Here is a 17608-nt window from a genome sequence, read left to right on the forward strand (position 1 = left end):
AAATCTAAAATTCAGTCGGACGTGGTGATGCATGCTTGTAATCCCAGCATTTGGGAGGCTGAGACAGGAGGATCACAGTTCACAGCCAGCTTCAGCTACTTATTAAGGTCCTTTGCAACTCAGTGAGACCGTTTCAAAATAAAGAATTAAAAAAAAAATAGGGCTGTGGGTGTGGCTTGAAGGTAGAATGCCCCTGGGTTCCACCCCCAGATCCAAAAAAAAGATCTAAAATTCATATAATGTTTGTATTTGCCTGTTACATGTTATATCATTGCTTATCTGTTTATTGAATTTATTCAGTACATAAATTCACAAATTCAAAAAATTATATATGGTGTATTATATGTTTTGATACATGCATTCACTGTGTAGTGTTTAAATCAAGTTAAATATATTTATCTCCTCAAACATTTAGCTTTTCTTCATGGTGAAAACTTTCAGACGTCTTTTAGTACCATTACCATCTGTAGTCATTCTGTTATATGACAGCACACCAGAACTTTTTGCTTTTATCTAACTGTGACTCATAATGCATTGATCAACTACCCCCCATTTCTCCCATCCCCTGCTCTCCCTGGCCTGTGGTGACTACCAGTTTTTAGATTCTAGATATGAATGAAAACAGGGTTTACTTGTTTTTCTGTACTTGGCTTCTTTCACCTAACATAGTTATCCAGATTCCCTTCTTTTTTTGTGTGTGGTACTGGGGATTGAACCGAGGGGCGTTCAAATTCTGAGTTACACACCCAGCCCTATTTTATTTTTTATTTTGTAACAGAGTCTCAAAGTTGAGGGGCCTCACTAAGTAGCTGAGGCTGACTGTGAACCTGTGATCTTCCTCAGTGCTGAGATTGCACGTGTGTGCCACTATGCCAGGCCTAAGTTATTTTTAAGCTCATTACCTTTATCTTTCTTTTTTCCTCCTTTTTCTCTCTATTTAAAACTATAAGGATTATGATAGACATGCAATTGATAATATATGGATAAAATAAGAAATATCAAAATGGAAAGAGTATGCAGGAAAGAAATTCTAATGTAGTTCCGATGTAAACCTGGAAGATGGTGGGTAGGGGCACAGGAGAGATTAATATTCCAGATGTTTTACATGAAACCAGGGAAAGAAAAGATACTCTGATTTTCTGGTGTATCTGTTAGTTTTTTCTAAGTTGAAAGAGTTCTTCTGTTTAATAGTAAGTTCCACTAACAATTTTCTATCCTGTAAAACTAAACCAATATACAAGATAGAATTTTATCCTCATGTTGTACTTTATTTTATTTTATTTTATTGTGGTACTTGGGATTGAACGTAGGGCATTCTACCTTTGAGCTACATCCTCAGCCCCTTTATTTATTCTTTATTTTGAAACAGCGTCTCATTGAGTTACAAAGGGCCTAAGTAACTGAGGCTGGCTGCAAATTGTGATCCTCATGTCTCAGCCTCCCAAATGCTGGGATTACAAGCATGTGCCACCACCCCTAGCTCTCATGTAGTACTTCAAATTATATATGGAAATACAGTCTTGATTCTCGGAATAACTGGGTAACAATAACTGACATTAAGAAGTAAAAATGTAAACTGGGCATGGTGGCGTATGCTTATAATCCCAGCATTTGGGAGGCTGAGACAGGAGGATTGGGGTTTGAAGACAGCCTCAGCTACTTAGGCCCTTTGCAACTCAGTGAGACTCTGTTTCAGAAAAATGATAATAAAGAATAAAAAATAGGGATGGGGGTGTCGCTCAGCAGTAGAATGCCCCTGGGTTCCATCCCCAGTACTGTAAATAAATAAATAAATAAATAAAATAAAATAAAATAAAGAAAAAGAAGTAGTAGTAAAAATGTTCTTTTAAAGTCAGACTGGGGAGAATGATGAGTTATGTTTCTTGAAGATGTTTAAATGTCAAGACATTGTTAGGAACCATCACTTTGTTTTTAAAGCGCCAAAGTCACAAGCATAATTGAGAAACTGCTTCTCAGGCATACAGTTTATTTTATCTTTTTTTTCATCAATAGATTTGTAGCTAAAATTTTCTGAAGATCTCTTTGTTGGTGAGCAAATAGAGATTTTCCTGGTTTACCATTCTATAGGAGCACCAAAAAGTGTTTTTGTTTTTAAAGTATACTTACCTTAAAAACTTATAAAGTCTGGCATAGTCTGACAATAATGTACAAGGACAAATTTTGTATGGAAATCATAGTTGCTATTTTATTTTTATTTAGAAATTATTTCAAACTTACACAAACATTGCAACAACAATACAAAGAACATCCTTATAACCTTATAATCTTGATTCAAAATCAGCTATTGCTAAATTTTAATTCAGTTTTTTTAATCATTTGCATGCTACATGCTCTCTGCCAGTTTTTATTTCTGAACTATTTGTGTATAAGTTGCATACATCATAGCCTTTTATTCCTTAATATTCAGTCTATGGGCAAGTATTACGTTTAGTTACGTCTTTGTAGTCTCTGTAAAGTTACTTGCTCAGTCTGTCTTTTATGGCTAACATTTTAAAAGAATATAGTCCTTTTCTTTCTTCTCCCTTTTGCTCTCTAAAAGAATAGAATGTTCATTATTTGGAATTTCTCCACTGTTCCCTTATGATTAGATTCCAGTTTTTTGAACCTGTTTCAAATATTGCAAATGTGGTATTTTATACTTCTTAGAATATCATATCCTGAGGTACTACTTATTTATTGATGTTAATGCCGATCAAGGTTTGTTATGTGATTTCTCCATTGTGTAGCTACAATTTTTTCCTTGCAACTAATAAGCATCCTATATTGAGATACCACTACTCATTAAAATTTACCTTCCTCATTGAGCAAAATAGTCACTTTTTAATTGTTTGCTAGATTTTTAAATTTTGTAAACTGTTTAAAATTTTGATTCTTTTGATTTTAGGGTTTGTAAGTAATATTTAAAGGTCCCTAAGACTAGTAAATCATTGATACTGTTGTGACAAATCATAATCACTCTTATTTTCTTTATTTTTTTATATATAAACCAGCCAAGAGCCTATGTTAGTCAGTTTTGTGTTACTATTACAAAACCCCTGAGATAATCAGCTTGAAAATAAGAACAATCTAATTTGAGTTAGAGTTTTGGAGGCTTCCACTTACGATGGTTGCCTATTGCTTTTTGGGCCTTTGGCAAGGAAGGCCGATGTCACAGTGAGAACACGAACATAATAGAAGCCCTCAGCTCATGGCTCAAAGCAAAAGAGAGAGGACGTGGCCAACATCTCCCCGTCACCTTCTAGGACACTCCTCAGTGACCTAGACATCCACTGCACCTCTGTCTCTTACAGGTTTCCATCTCCACCCAGTAACACCGGGCAGGGGCTAACCCTTCAACACATAGGCTTTGGGGGAATACCATATATCTAGATAAATGTAGAAGATAATAGGACAATATGTATGTAGTTGTATTCTTTTAAAGTTAGGATCTGAGTGGAAAAGAAAATGTTGCTACCTGAAGCATGAGATTTTTAGAAGAAAAAGGAGTGTAAAAGAAGATTTAATGATAAAAATGAGAGAAACCAATTTTTTTTTTTTGGTACTGGGGATGGAACCCAGGGTCATTTACTTCTGAACTACACCCCCAGTCCTATTTTTTTAGTGTTTTTAATTTTGAAACAGGCTCTCACTGAGTTGTAAAGGACCTCGCTAAGTAGCTGAAGCTGTCTGTGAACCGCAATTCTCTGGTCTCAGCCTCCCGAATGCTGGGATTACAAGTGTGCACCACCATGCCTGGCTCAAGGAGAAACAAATTTCAGTGGATCAATTTCCTGGAAAGAAATAGGGGGAAGACCACTTGAGCCAGTGAGTTCAGTATTCAAAAACAGTTATACTTAATATTAGTATGAATCAAAAAAAGATTATGAGGGGAAACATATTTATTTATTTATTTATTTATTCATTTATTTATGGTACTGGGGATGGAACCCAGGGACATTCTACCTTTGAGCTACACCCTCAGCCCTAGTTTTTATTCTTTATTCTGAAACAGGGTCTCTTGCTGGGCATGGTGGCGCATGCTTGTAATCCCAGCATTTGGGAGGGTGAAACAGGAGGATAGCAATTCGAGGACAGCCTCAACTACTACTTACTGAGATTCTTTGCAACTCAGTGAGACCCTGTTTCAAAATAAAGAATAAAAAATAGAGCTGAACAGGTAGCTTGGAGGTAGAATTCCCCTGGGTTCCATGCCCAGCACCACAAAATAAATTGAATGAATGAATGAATGAAAGAAAGAAAGAAAGAAAGAAAGAAAGAAAGAAAGAAAGAAAGAAAGAGGGTCTTACTGAGTTGCAAAGGGCCTCACTAAATAGCTGAGGCTGTCCATGAACCACAGTCCTTCTGTCTCAGCCTCCTGAATGCTGGGATTACAAGCATGCGCCACCATGCCTGGCCCATCTTGACATTTTTAACAGAGCAAAATCAAAATGTCATAGTTCAGATTGGAGAGAATTATTGCACAGTGGAGATCATATGAAGATTTAACAAAACGCATTACAGGATTTAAAGCTCATGAGACTGGATTGTTATAAAATGATAATACTTAGTCAAAGCTAGGGAAATATACCTTCCAGTAAAGGCAGTATTAATTGATAAACTTGGCAGTTCTATTCTTAAACCTGAGTGGCCACTTGTTTCACTAAATGATCATAGCAAGTAAAATGAAGAGGCCTCAGAATTTCCTTTCAGCATCTACTTCTTTTGATCTCTGGTCTTCACTAGCAATAAAATAAGAATCTCTTAGAGCAACAGAAAAGCTAAACTTTGTTTTACTGGACATTGAGTTTTAAATATATCAACCTGTACTACTTAGATTTAGTTGTTTCATTGCAGTCACTTTAGTTTTTCTTGTTTTTTACAGTGTGAGAAACATAAATTCATTTCATTGTCAATAATGTAGTTGGTATAATTTTCTAAAAATTTTGCTTCTAAGATCTGTCTTTTTGTCTGCTTTGCAAACTTAGGAGTAGAAGAAAAATTAATTAGTGCTCTGATCTTATTATTTTGTGGTTTTCCCATTTAAATTTTACTTCGATTTTAGTACATTCTGACTTTTTCCTAACTCTTTAAATTATATGATACAATTGAAAATTTCATGGAACCATATTTTATTCCACTTTGTATGCTATTGGAAATACTAAACAAATGAACATGAGAACCCTGTTGTTTTCTAGTTTCTTGTATTCTTTCCTCTCTCCTTCGTCCCTCCTCTCCCCTTTCCTTTCCTCTAAGGATTGAATTCAGGGTTGTTGTACCATTATGCTACCTCCCCAGCCTTTTTTTTAAATGTTGAGATAGGGTCTTGCTAAATAGCACAGGGTAGCCTTATATTTGTGATCTTTTGCTTCAGTCTTGAGTACCTCGAATTACAGGTACACACCATTGCTCCTGGCTTAACTCTGTGAATTTTTTACCTTTCAACCCAAGGCATAGGCCTTAGTATATTAAGATATTAATTGATAGTGCTATTATGCACAAAAGTGTTCTGAACAATTAAAAAAAGAGCCTAGAGGATATATAACAACACTGTGCCCACTAGTCTAAATTGTTTATTTTACCTACTTTTAAAATTTTTTAATTTAATTTATTTTATTTTATTTTATTTTTTTATTTTTTTATTTAATTTATTTTATTTTTTTTTTTTTTTGCAGTACTGGGGATGGAACCCAGGGGCATTCTATCTCCGAGCTATATCCCCAGCCCTATTTTTTATTCTTTATTTTGAAACAGGGTCTTACTTACTTGCAGAGGACCTCACTAAGCAGCTGAAGCTGTCTGTGAGCTGTCATCTTGTCTCAGCCTTTCAAATGCAGGGATTACAAGCATGTGCCACCACACCTGGCCTTTATTTTACCTATTAGTTATAAAAATAAGGCATACAGTTGGAATCTCCAATATGTATTCAAAACAATATTTTTTGCTGTGTAGATGTATGGTACTGGGGGTTGAACTCAGGGGCATTCTACCTCTGAGCCTGAGCTGGACCTTCCCCCCACAACCTCATCATCATCATTATTATTTTTAGAAACAGGGCCTCATAAGTTTCAGAGGACCTTACTAAGTTTCTAAGGCTGACTGTGAACCTGCGATCCTCCTATCTCAGCCTTCCAAATACAGGGATTATAAGTGTGTGCAAACATGCCTGACTACAAAATAAATATTTTATTCTTTTTAAAATTTGTAAATTTATATTACTTATGTACTTTTTACTTCACTTTGCTTTTTCACTCAGTTATTATCTGTTATTGATAAAACCTGTTGATATTTAGATTCTGGATAGCTAAAGTTTGCAAATAGACTTGTAAAAAATCTTACTTTTAAATTTGGGGAGGTATTTACATCTATACATTAGGAAAACTCCAAGTGTGTTTTGAAAAATAAGTTCCTGAGATTTCCTTTCAACAGTACTTTTGAAACAGAGATAAAATTACTTCCTGTCTCTCAGTTTCCTGTATCCATGGCAACCTCTATTTTACACACTGACTGCAGAGGAACCAGTGTGAAGAGTGGTGTTTCCTGAGCAAACTGTGACTTAAAAAAAGGTGGAGGGCTGGAGGTCAACAGTGACACAGAAAGAATGGAGTTTAGAAATGTCGCTCTTCAGATTTAAAAAGAGAACCTTTATTTGATTCAGCCGAATGTTAATAATATGAATTTCCTGTTCTTGGTAAGATTATTTAAATATAAACTTTTAGCTGGGTGAAAAGCAATTTAGTTTTGTGAAAAACTGCAGTTTAAAAAGAATTTGTTCTGTATTGTATTATCAAAAATTATAACCTTATTCCATACTAGACCTAAAATGGGTAAAGGGACTTATGTCCAAAGATTGTCTTTCCTTCATCATTTGTTACTTTTATTAGAACCAATTGTAATATTTTAAATTAACTTAGTAACATTTTCACAGTTCTTTAAATTTGAATTATTTTGTCAGAGAATGGGTTAATGGTTTGGAGGTGTTAATGATTCTGGAATCTATTTCAAATGCTTATTATTTTATACTCTTCCGTAGTATGATATACTCTATTGTTGACTGATTCTAATTTAAACAGAATGCAGAAGTTTTCATGTTACAAACCTTTCACTTTAGAACTCTCTGGTAATTTAAAGTTTTACTTTCTCTTTTTATAGCCAATTCTGATATGAACAGAAAAACCAAGAACAGGGATATTTGTGGATTACAGTTTTCTCTGCCTTGCCTACAACTGTTTCTGCTTATTACCTATTTTTCTTTAGTATTATTCCATAAAGAGATAGTTGGATGTCCGTCTGTTTGCCAGTTTTTCTCTGGGAAACTGACTGCCGTAACCTAGGCCTTTCAAGTATTCCTAAGAATTTTTCTTAGAGTACAGTTTTTTTGTTTCTGACTGGAAATAATATCTCAGATAAATGAAAGTGAGTTAACGGGTCTTCATTCTCTGATAGCATTATATTTGGATAATTCTAGCATTATGTATGTATATCCAAAAGCCTTTGTTCAATTGGGAAACCTATATTTTCCATATCTAAATAATAATTTAATAAAATGCTTAGATCCTAAAGTATTTAAGGGACCTTCAAATCTTCATAGCTTACATTTACAATCTAATCAAGTATCTTTTATTCCAAGAGGAGTGTTTAATGATCTAGCTTCAGTTCAGTATTTAAATCTACAAAGGAGTAGCCTCGCTGTTCTTGGGAGTGGTACCTTTGTTGGTATGGTTGCTCTTCAGATACTTGATTTATCAATTAATAAAATTGTGAGAATATCAGACTCAGGCTTTCACCAACTTGGAAACCTTAATAGCTTGTATCTAGAAAGTAATAATTTAACAAAAGTACCATCAAATGCTTTTGAAATCCTTGAGAATTTCAAGACTTTCTTTGTCTCATAATCCTATTGAAGCACGACCCTTTGCATTTAAAGGACTTATCAACTTGGAGCATCTTCTACTAAAAAATTCAAGAATTAAAAATGTTAGTAAGGATGGGTTTGGTGGAATTAATAACCATAAACATTTGATCTTAAGTTATAATGATATAGAAAATTTAAATTCTGGCACTTTTAGCTTGTTAAAGAATTTAGTTTACCTTAACCTGGATAGAAACAGAATAATCAGCATTGATAATGATACATTTGAAAACATGGGAACATCTTCGAAGATTCTTAATCTTTCATTTAATAATCTTACAGACATACATCCAAGGGTCCTTAAGCCACTGTCTTCACTGACTCATCTTCAGGCAAATTCTAATCCTTGGGAATGTAACTGCAAACTTTTGGGCCTTCGAGACTGGCTAGCATCTTCAGCCATTATTCTAAACATCCATTGTCAGAATCCCCCATCCATGCGTGGCAGAGCATTGAGTTATATTAAATGGACTGACATTACAAATTGTATTACATCTTCGACAAATGTATCCAGAGCTTGGGCTGTAAACTCTCTTCATATTCTTCACAAGACCACTGCGTTAATGATGGCCTGGCATAAAGTAACCACAAATGGGAAACATTTGGAAAATCCTGAGACTGAGAGCGTTACTTTCTGGGAACGAATTCGTACTTCACCTGCCAGTACATTTTTTCAAGAGAATACCTTTGGTAATCCATTAGAGACTACTGCAGTGTTACCTGTGCAAATACAACTTACTTCTTCTGTTAACTTGAACTTGGAAAAAAACAGTGCTCTACCAATTGATGCTGCTTCAGTGTCAGGGAAAACATCTCTAATTTGTACTCAAGAAGTTGAGAAGTTGAATGAGGCTTTTGACATTTTACTAGCTTTTTTCATTTTAGCTTGTGTTTTAATCATTTTTTTGATCTATAAAGTTGTTCAGTTTAAACAAAAATTAAAGGCACCAGAAAATCCAGGGGAAAATAGACTTGAATATTACAGTTTTTATCAGTCAGCAAGGTATAATGTAACTACCTCAATTTGTAACACCTCCCCAAATTCTCTAGAAAGCCCGAGTTTGGAACAGATTCGACTTCATAAACAAATTGTTCCTGAAAGCGAGGCACAGGTTATTCTCTTTGAACATTCTGCTTTATAATGCAACTACAGGCTGACTATAAGAAAATTATAATGCCACATGGATATAAATGAAACTGAATTCTTCTTATACAATTATGCATTTTATTTGGAAATATGAATTATATGGGTTTAGTATTATTAAAGTGTATTTTTAATAATTTGTGAATACTGTATTTATTCAACAAAAAATTTCTTTGTTAGGTAATATGATAAGTAATCTTAGTAGCTAACATTTCTGTGCACCAAAGTCTTTTAAATACTTCACATATCATGTTTAGTCTATAAATAATATTGTAAGGTAGTGCTTTCCACATTTTACAGGCAAAGAAGCAGAGAGTGTCCAAGTAATTGTCCCACATTCTCACAGCTTGGGGCACTTTCTATGTCTGTCTGACTAGACCTATACTTTTAATTTCATGCTCTATATCTGCCTGTGTTCTAGGATTATAACTGTGAAAAAATAGACATAGTTTCTATTCCTGTTAGAGCTTAAAATCCAGAGGACACACATTGTTACTGTATAGTGTAGCAAATACTGTACTTGGACATGTCATTAGACTGAATTTATGTGGAAATGACAGATGGCTTCATGAAGAAAAGCAGCATCAAAACTGGCTTGTGAATGGTAAATAGAAATCAGCCCAGTGAAGAAAGCTGAGTAACACTGTCTGAAAGGTTCAGAAAGAGAAAGAATGCTGCTTTTCAAGACTAAAAGTTAGTGTAGCTAGAATTGTGAGGGATTTGATGATGAAGACTATAATACCATGATATAATCTAAGGGTGACAGGGAGCCATTTAAGATTTTAAGCAGTAGAGAGACACCACTAGATTTACCCTTAGAAAGTTCATACTTTCTGGGAGGACTGGAAGCAGAATTAAAATGATAGGACCTCTGAATCACTGATCCAGGAAAGAGAACCTGGAGGCCTGGGCTGGGGTGAGGGGTGGCAGAGTGTTGGCTTTGGCAGTTTTGAGTTGCATTCACTGAACCAAGGAAACAAGAGGAGTGGAGATACGGGTGGGGCAAAATAATGAGTTCAGTTGTATTTAATTAATTATTAATTCATTTTTTGCAGTTCTGGGGGATTGAACTCAAAGGCATTTGTGTCTCCAAGCTATATACCCCTGTTTTAATTCCTTAGTTTGAAACAGGGCCTCCCTAAGTTGCGGAGGGCCTAAGTAGCCAAGGCTGGCCATGAACCTGGGATCCTCCCAAGTACTGGGATTATGAGCGTGCTTCACCACCTCATGCAGTTATGAATTCAGTTTTATATAAAGCAAATTTGATGTTCATATCAAATGTCCAAGAGAGATTTCCGAGCAAGTAGGTGTTCAGGAGAGAGGTCTGTGTAGTAAAGGATAGTGATTCTTAACCTTTCAGCATTCAGTACAGAACACTGAAACCAAAATGATGTACTCTTTATAGTAGCCACAACCACTTAGACCATGATTTGGGAAGACAAAGTAGCTAAGAAGAATAGCTTTTTAGAAAATATAAAAAACCCATATAAAGAACCCTCAGGAGACATTAGTAGCCTTGATTAAAAATGTTTAATGTAGATAAAATTAAAGTCGTGGTAATAATATATTTTTCCATTAGCATGCATTTATACTTATGTACCACTTTGCACAATATTAAGCATATGGTAAATGCCCATTCTTGTTAATAGTGACTTGAATCACAAATAGGCACTTGAATTTTCTCTTAAGTATATCTTAAATATTTGAATCTGCCTTTCTCATCCCCAAATTTTGTATTTTTATTATTAAAGTTACATGAACGTATTTTCAAACAATCTGGGAGTTTTTAAACCAAGTGATAATTTAGTTTATATTGTGAGACGGAAATACTTATAAAAAGGTGGGTGCTGCATTGTTCATTATACCTGGAACCAGTGGTTCTCAAACTCAGTCACCTAATGGCTTCTTAAAAGACAGTTTACAACCCCGCCCCATGTAGCCCCTCCCAGGGTTCTGATTTAGGAGATCTGCAGTGGATATATAAAAGTTCAGTTCAGCAAGCTGTCTAGCTGAGAGTGGTTTTGAGATACATTTGAAATTAGAAACAAGGACAACCTTAGCTATAGCCAGACTATGAACAACCTTGCAAGACCCTGTTTCAAAACAAAAAAATAAAAAAGGGCTGGGGGTGTAACTTAAAGGTAGAATGCTCCTGGGTTCAGTCCCCCTTCATCCATACACACACACAAAAGATGTTTCAGAGGAACATTGCTGGCTATTTGATGTTTGGGAAAATCCATATAACTAAGTTTTTTGTTTGTTTGTTTTTGTTTTTTTTGGTGGTACGGGGGTTCCTGGAAGCCCTTCTACCTCTGGGCTACACTCCCAGACCTATTTTTTTACATTTTTATTTGGAAACAGGGTCTCCTAAGCCAGCGCGCGCAGCTGGCTTCGAACCTGCGTGATCCTCCTGTCTCCACCTCCCAAGCGCGGGGATTACAAGCGTGTGCCACTACGCCAGGCTTATAACAAAGTATTTTTTAAAAAAAATCTTTATCTTAAGATTTTCAAATTGAAAGAAGCAAATTTAGAAAAATCTTTTTTTTATATTCTATATATATAACATAATTGACTTAGGCTCCACTAGAAAACTTTAGTTGTATTAATATTAGTGTATAAGTGGAGTTAAAGTTGCAACAGTGGTATTCATTAAGTTTTTTTTTTTTCAGAGATTGTCAGCAGGTAAAATATTTTTACATCCTATAAAAATATTAGCCAGGTCACATTATGTTATTTGTTATTTGCACAGTTTAAAAACTCAAGGTATAATCAAAGTGATATGTGTATTGTAATTTTTTTTACTACAGTTGCTATATTTCATTGTTACACATTTTGAGCAGCCCTATTTTATTTATTTTATTTTTATTTTTTTATTTTTTATTTTTTTGCAGGTCTGGGATGGAACCCAGAGGCATTTGACCTCTGAGCTACAACCTCTGCCCAATTTTTTATTCTTTATTTTGAAACTGGGTCTCACTGAGTTGTGAAAGGCCTCACTAAGTAGCTGAGGTTGTCTGCGAACCCGTGATCCTCCAGTATCAGCCTCCCAAATGCTGGTATTACAAGCGTGCACCACCACGCCCGGCTCCTATTTTAAAAGAGTTACAGGGTGTCGCCCACTTTTAATCCCAGTCCTTGGGAGGCTGAGACAGGAGGATCAAAGGTTTATGGTCAGTCTTAGCTACTTAGTGAAGTTCTCTGCCACTTCATGAGATCTTGTTTCAAAAATAGAGAATAAAAAATAAAGTTGGGGGTATAGCTTCAAAATAGAATGCCCCTGGGTTCAATACCCAGTACCACACAAAAAAAAATTAGGTTAAAACCAAATAATATTCTAAATTAATATAACTAAAAAAGCTGGCTTGCCCTTCTTTACATTTGTATATTTCTCTACCACTTCTTAGAAGTTCTTTTCTCCATTGTTTATTAAAGATTCTTGATTAGAATACCCAGTAATAGATAGGCTAATTTAAAATGATGGTGTTTCAGAAGGATTTTTTAGATCTTTTAATTTTCCATTGAGGATGATAAGTGGTGGTTAAAATTCCAGGACATTCCGGGCAGTCTTCTTCCCTTGAAACAAGTGACAAGTATAGAATTTATTGCATAGATTAAAAAGTGGGTAGCGTTTATAATTCTGATATGAAGTCTGAAAAATATTCTCTCTTCTGGAAAAATTGGGAACCTATTAATGGAGTAGACATTTATTATCTGTTATTGGTGAAGGGTTCAAGGGTATATGACCCCTTCAAGAGGAGTGGCCAGGAAATAGAAGAAGGTCACAAGTGATAGAGGGGAAGGGTGGGGTGAAGAGCAAGGTATTTCCTATCTTCTGGAATTGAGGGATTGCCAGTGTTTTTATAGCTGGAGGCTAAGTGATAGAGGGAAGGGTAGACATTGTGGGAGAGTGAAGAAATTGTGTACAATTTAAGGATTATAGGGAAAGGCATTCCATGGATGCATCTTTGTTCTCCTTCAGCTTTTCACTGAGTTTGAATTTTCCCATATTGAAAGTTCCAAGGTTGCTTTGACTCATGCTGCCTACCTCATAGCCATCTGTGTCTTTTGAAATCACAACTGTTAGATTTTTATTCTCTTTCCCATTACCCTTTATATTTTACTTTTAGGAGTCTCCCAACCCACTTACATCAGTGTTAATACATGACAAATACATGCCCTTAGACTACAAGCAACATTTCAAACAACGGTGTATAAATCCCATACAGATGTAGATACACCTGTTAACCATCACTCAGGTCAAGAAATAGAATATACAAACATAATATTCATGTGAACATTTCTTGAGCTTATGAGTTATCCTTAAGTGTTGAAGCTTTGCAATAGAGAACCAACCAACATGTATTAGGATGTTTTCACTCAGTTTTCTAACTTACACAGCAATGAATGAGTAAAATCTTCCATGTGTATTTGTTCTTAGATAGAACAAAAGAAAGCCTAGGGAGCCTTTGATGATTTACTGACAAACAGCTTTACTGCTAGGCTTTCCTAGCAGATTGTTCCCACGTGTGCTTATTAAGAGGCTGCAGCTCCTTTACTCCGATCACTGAACTGTATGTAGGTCAGAACGACGTATGTAAGGACTTGTAATGGGATATGTCTCTTTCGCTAAGAGGAAGGAGAGCAGAGTATGAGAAACAAAACAGGGCCTTTCTGATTGCCATTCGCCTTTATTTACATCCCTCTCACACTGAATAGTAACTTGTTTATCTCTCGTTAAAAAAAATTTTTTTTAAGCCGGGTGTGGTGGCGCACGCTTGTAATCCCAGCATTCGGGAGGCTGAGACCTGGAGGATCGCGGTTCGCAGACAGCCTCAGCTACTTAGTGAGGCCCTCTGCAACTCAGTGAGACCTGGTTTCAAAATAAAGAATAAAAATAGGGCAGGGGATGTAGCTCGGAGGTCAAATGCCCCTGGGTTCCATCCCCAGACCTGCAAAACAAAAACAAAAAAAATTATTTTTGTTTTTTCTGTTACTGGAACTACTGGTGAGCCCTTTTAGGCTAGTGGGAAGGGATATGAATCACATTTCTCCAATTGTTTATTAATTAGTTTCCTTTTTTGTGTGTGTGGTACTGGGGATGGAACCCAGGGACATTCTACCTCGAAGCTACACCCCCAGCCCTCTTTTTTATTCCTTATTTTGAAACAGGGTCTTAATGAGTTGCAAAGGGCCTCACTAAGTAGTAGCTGAGGCTGTCTGAGAACCGTGATCCGCCTGTTTCAGCCTCTCGAATGCTGAGATTACTAGTGGCGCCACCACACCCAGCTTATTACTTAGTTTCTTAATGGTTTCACAGTTATGGAAATGATAATAATAAGGCAATGAGTCTGTTTTTCCCCATACTGATACTATACTGTTTTAAACATATTTTTTAATTTTTATAAGTGCGTGGGTTTGTTTCTGCATCTTCTGTTTGATTGATCTATAAGTCTTATTTTGTGTTGATAACATGCTGTTTTTGTTACTGTAGCTCTGTGGTATAGCTTGAAATCATGTTGTGATGCTTCCAGCATGGTTCCTGTTGGGCCCTGACTTTGAAAAGTCTTGTTGCTTTCTCTGAATATCTTCTTCAATATTCCTCGTTCTAGCCTTATACATGTTTGTTTTCTTTATGCTTTTCTTGGAGACACTGAACAGCAAGACTTTTTGCTTTCTAGTATAGTTTTCCTTGTGCTTGGGCTTTCAAAACCCTTTATTTTTAATTAACCTGCTTCTCATCTGTGGGAATCTCCTTGAATGGCATCTGTAATCAGGATCCTACCTGTTTGTAGTTTTATTCTTATTGTAAATACAACTAATCAGGTAGATTCAGGCAGTAGAATTTGGGCAGATGGAAAGTCCCTGTGAAAGCCTGAGAACTGAAAAGCAGTGAGGTCAGAGAGAGCGAGGAAAGGTCCAGGTCATGCAGGACTGAGTGAACTAGGGTTGGGGTTTGTGTTTTTAAGTGGAAGGAAAGTTATGCCCCGCAGAACACCTCATTTTGATCTTTTTTGTTTTGGTTTCTTTTTTTTCTTTTCTTTTCTTTTTTTTGGATGGCACTCATAAGTTTGGTGTTTGATATCTTAAGTGTGAGAGGCTTGTGAAATTGCCAGTAGTAGATGAGAGAAGATGCAGAGGTACTCAGGGTTCAGGAGCTGAGAGAAAGACTGTGTGTGCTTGCAATGTGTAGGAGGAATTTGGCCAGGAACTTACATAAGGCAGGTCCAAATACAAGGTGATCACCCTAATTTTCCTAACTGAAAATTAGATGCTTTTTTGCTCAGCTTGAATGCATTAGACTTCTAAAGCCATAACAAAATAGTCAGATTTCTATTTATATGAAGTTGTTAGATTAATTATACATGTATTTTTGAATAGTATAAAATACTACTTTAGACTCTTACTTCATGTTATAATTTTATCCAAATGCTTCTTAGCATTTTCAAAGTCCCCCCATATGAGTTTTATTCATTGTCAATGAGGTTTTCATGTTCACAGAAAAGAGAAACCTAGAGCTTGAAGTCAAATTTGAAAACAGATATAAAACTCTAAAGAAAGCTCTTGATGTCATGCAAGGGTTTCCTTCACAATGTGTATTCGAATCCCAGTCATTTCTCAAGGACAAACTGATCTTATATTGTATTTGTCAAATTTAAATATAGACATTATAGTTTAAATAGACTTTGTAGATTAAGTAAGAAATCATAGTCCATTACAAAAATGTTAAGAAAAAATACATTATAACCACCCCAAATCCCTTAATGCTGAATTGCTTGTTTTAGACAGATTTAGAAATGTTTATAAATTTTTAGGATGTCTATAAAATAATTAATGGCAGTTAACTGTCATATACAACTCATATTGTTCTTAAGACAACCCTAGAAAGTATCCCCATTACTCTTTCTTGAAGGAAAGATGAGGAAACAGGCTCAGAGAGCATGAAGTCACAATCCATTAAGTGGCAGAGAAGACATTGAATTTGAGACTAGTTCTGAGGCCTATTTTCTTAACTTTTAGGACACAGTGCCTCTTACTCAAAATATACAATATTCAAGCCAACTGCTGAGTCTTAAACTTCCAGGCACCTAGAGAGAGGGGGAAAAAAGCATTTCCCTACAGATCTTGCCACACTGGTTACACCCTGAGCTTTACTCTGTAGCATGAAGCCTCTGGTGTTGAACAAGAGCTGACCTGTGCCTAAAGGATTTCCCACATTTGATGCACTCTTACAGTTTTTCTCTGATATGAAATCTGCAGTGCTCATTCAGGTGTGTTTGCAGAAAAGATTTTTCATACTACACTTAATATAAAACCTCTCTCCGGTATGAGTTCTTTCACATTCAGCAAGGAAGGAGGTCTAAGTGAAGGCTTCCTACATTCAGTACACTTTTCCCCTGCCATCTGCTTTAAATATAATATGAACTTTTGAACTTTTTTGTATGTATGTATATATGTATGCATGTGCGTGTGTGTTTGTTTATTTTTTGGTGCTAGGGGTTGAACTATGGACATTCTACCTCCGAGTTACATCCTCAGCCCTCTTTTATTTTTTTATTTTGAAACAGGGTCTCACTAAGTAGCAGAGGGTCCACTAAGAGTAATGGCACTGTCCTTGTACCTGCGATCCTTCTGTTTCAGCCTCCCAAGTAGTGGGATTATAGACATATCACCATGCCTGGCTTAAGCTTCTTTTTAACTTTTAACTTGCCATCTTCTGCTTTATTGACAAGTAGCTTCTTACCAATTGTTGACAGCAGTGTCTTCATCATTATCAGAGACCCCTTTTAATTATGTAACACTGTTCTCTAGGGTCACATTATCTTCCTTTTGGGGTGAGTTGTGTGACATACAGTACTTTCCCAGGAATTTAATCTCAAGACACAAGTACTTTTTTATATAATTTAATATCATTTGCATAGTTGGCTCCTTTTATTTGTTCTGAAGTTGTATCTTTCTGATTAACCTGTAATAATTTATTGTATAGCTTTTTTTTCACCAATTTCTAACATTTACGATGGTAAGGTCATACCCCCAACTCCATAAGTACCAACTCTTTGTCAATTCCTTTATATCTCTTTTAAAAGAAGAACAAAGTTTGGTCAAGTGACTTTTTGACACCCAAAGCAATCACTGAGGAAGGCCCAGCCCAGTCTGTTTGCTCCAGCTGTTCTATACCAGACGCTGATCATCTCTTCATTTGACCTTAGCGTGTCTTCATTGGCATTGTTTCTTACTGCATGCGTAGTTCTTCTCTTGAAAATCACAAAGGTGACAATTTCTACTTATCCTATTACTTACAGAATTAGTTATTTCTTACAGTCTTGAAGATAATGGCTTGAGGGAGGAAGTGCAAGGGTCTGCATGTGAAGAGATGGTTTATTTTATAAAAGCCTTTGTGAGGACCATTGTTGTATTAAAACAATTGACTTTCATTTTAAGATATTGAATGTCCACTTTGAATTTTTAACCTGTTTCTGGGCCAGTATTTGTTAAGGGGACTAAATTTCTTAATATACTTTCCTGTGACCATACATTGAATTACTGTGTAGAAAAGG

At 35.8% G+C, this 17608-nt stretch overlaps 2 protein-coding genes across 2 annotated transcripts in view; both read left to right on the forward strand.

Moving 5' to 3' along the window:
• Positions 1–17608, forward strand: part of IPO11 (importin 11) — a gene marked incomplete at both ends in the record, with an annotated part of 185985 nt that overhangs the window by 125050 nt on the left and 43327 nt on the right. The gene's annotated exons all lie outside the window — the stretch shown is intronic.
• LRRC70 (leucine rich repeat containing 70) lies at positions 7161–9051 on the forward strand (the record flags this gene model as incomplete). Its single annotated transcript, XM_080717006.1, is given in 5 exon segments — positions 7161–7314; positions 7317–7360; positions 7364–7401; positions 7403–7867; positions 7869–9051. Coding segments are annotated over 5 exon segments (1884 nt in total).

The sequence above is a fragment of the Muscardinus avellanarius genome (genome assembly GCF_963383645.1).
Source record: "Muscardinus avellanarius genome assembly, chromosome: 1".
Taxonomy (NCBI): domain Eukaryota; kingdom Metazoa; phylum Chordata; class Mammalia; order Rodentia; family Gliridae; genus Muscardinus; species Muscardinus avellanarius.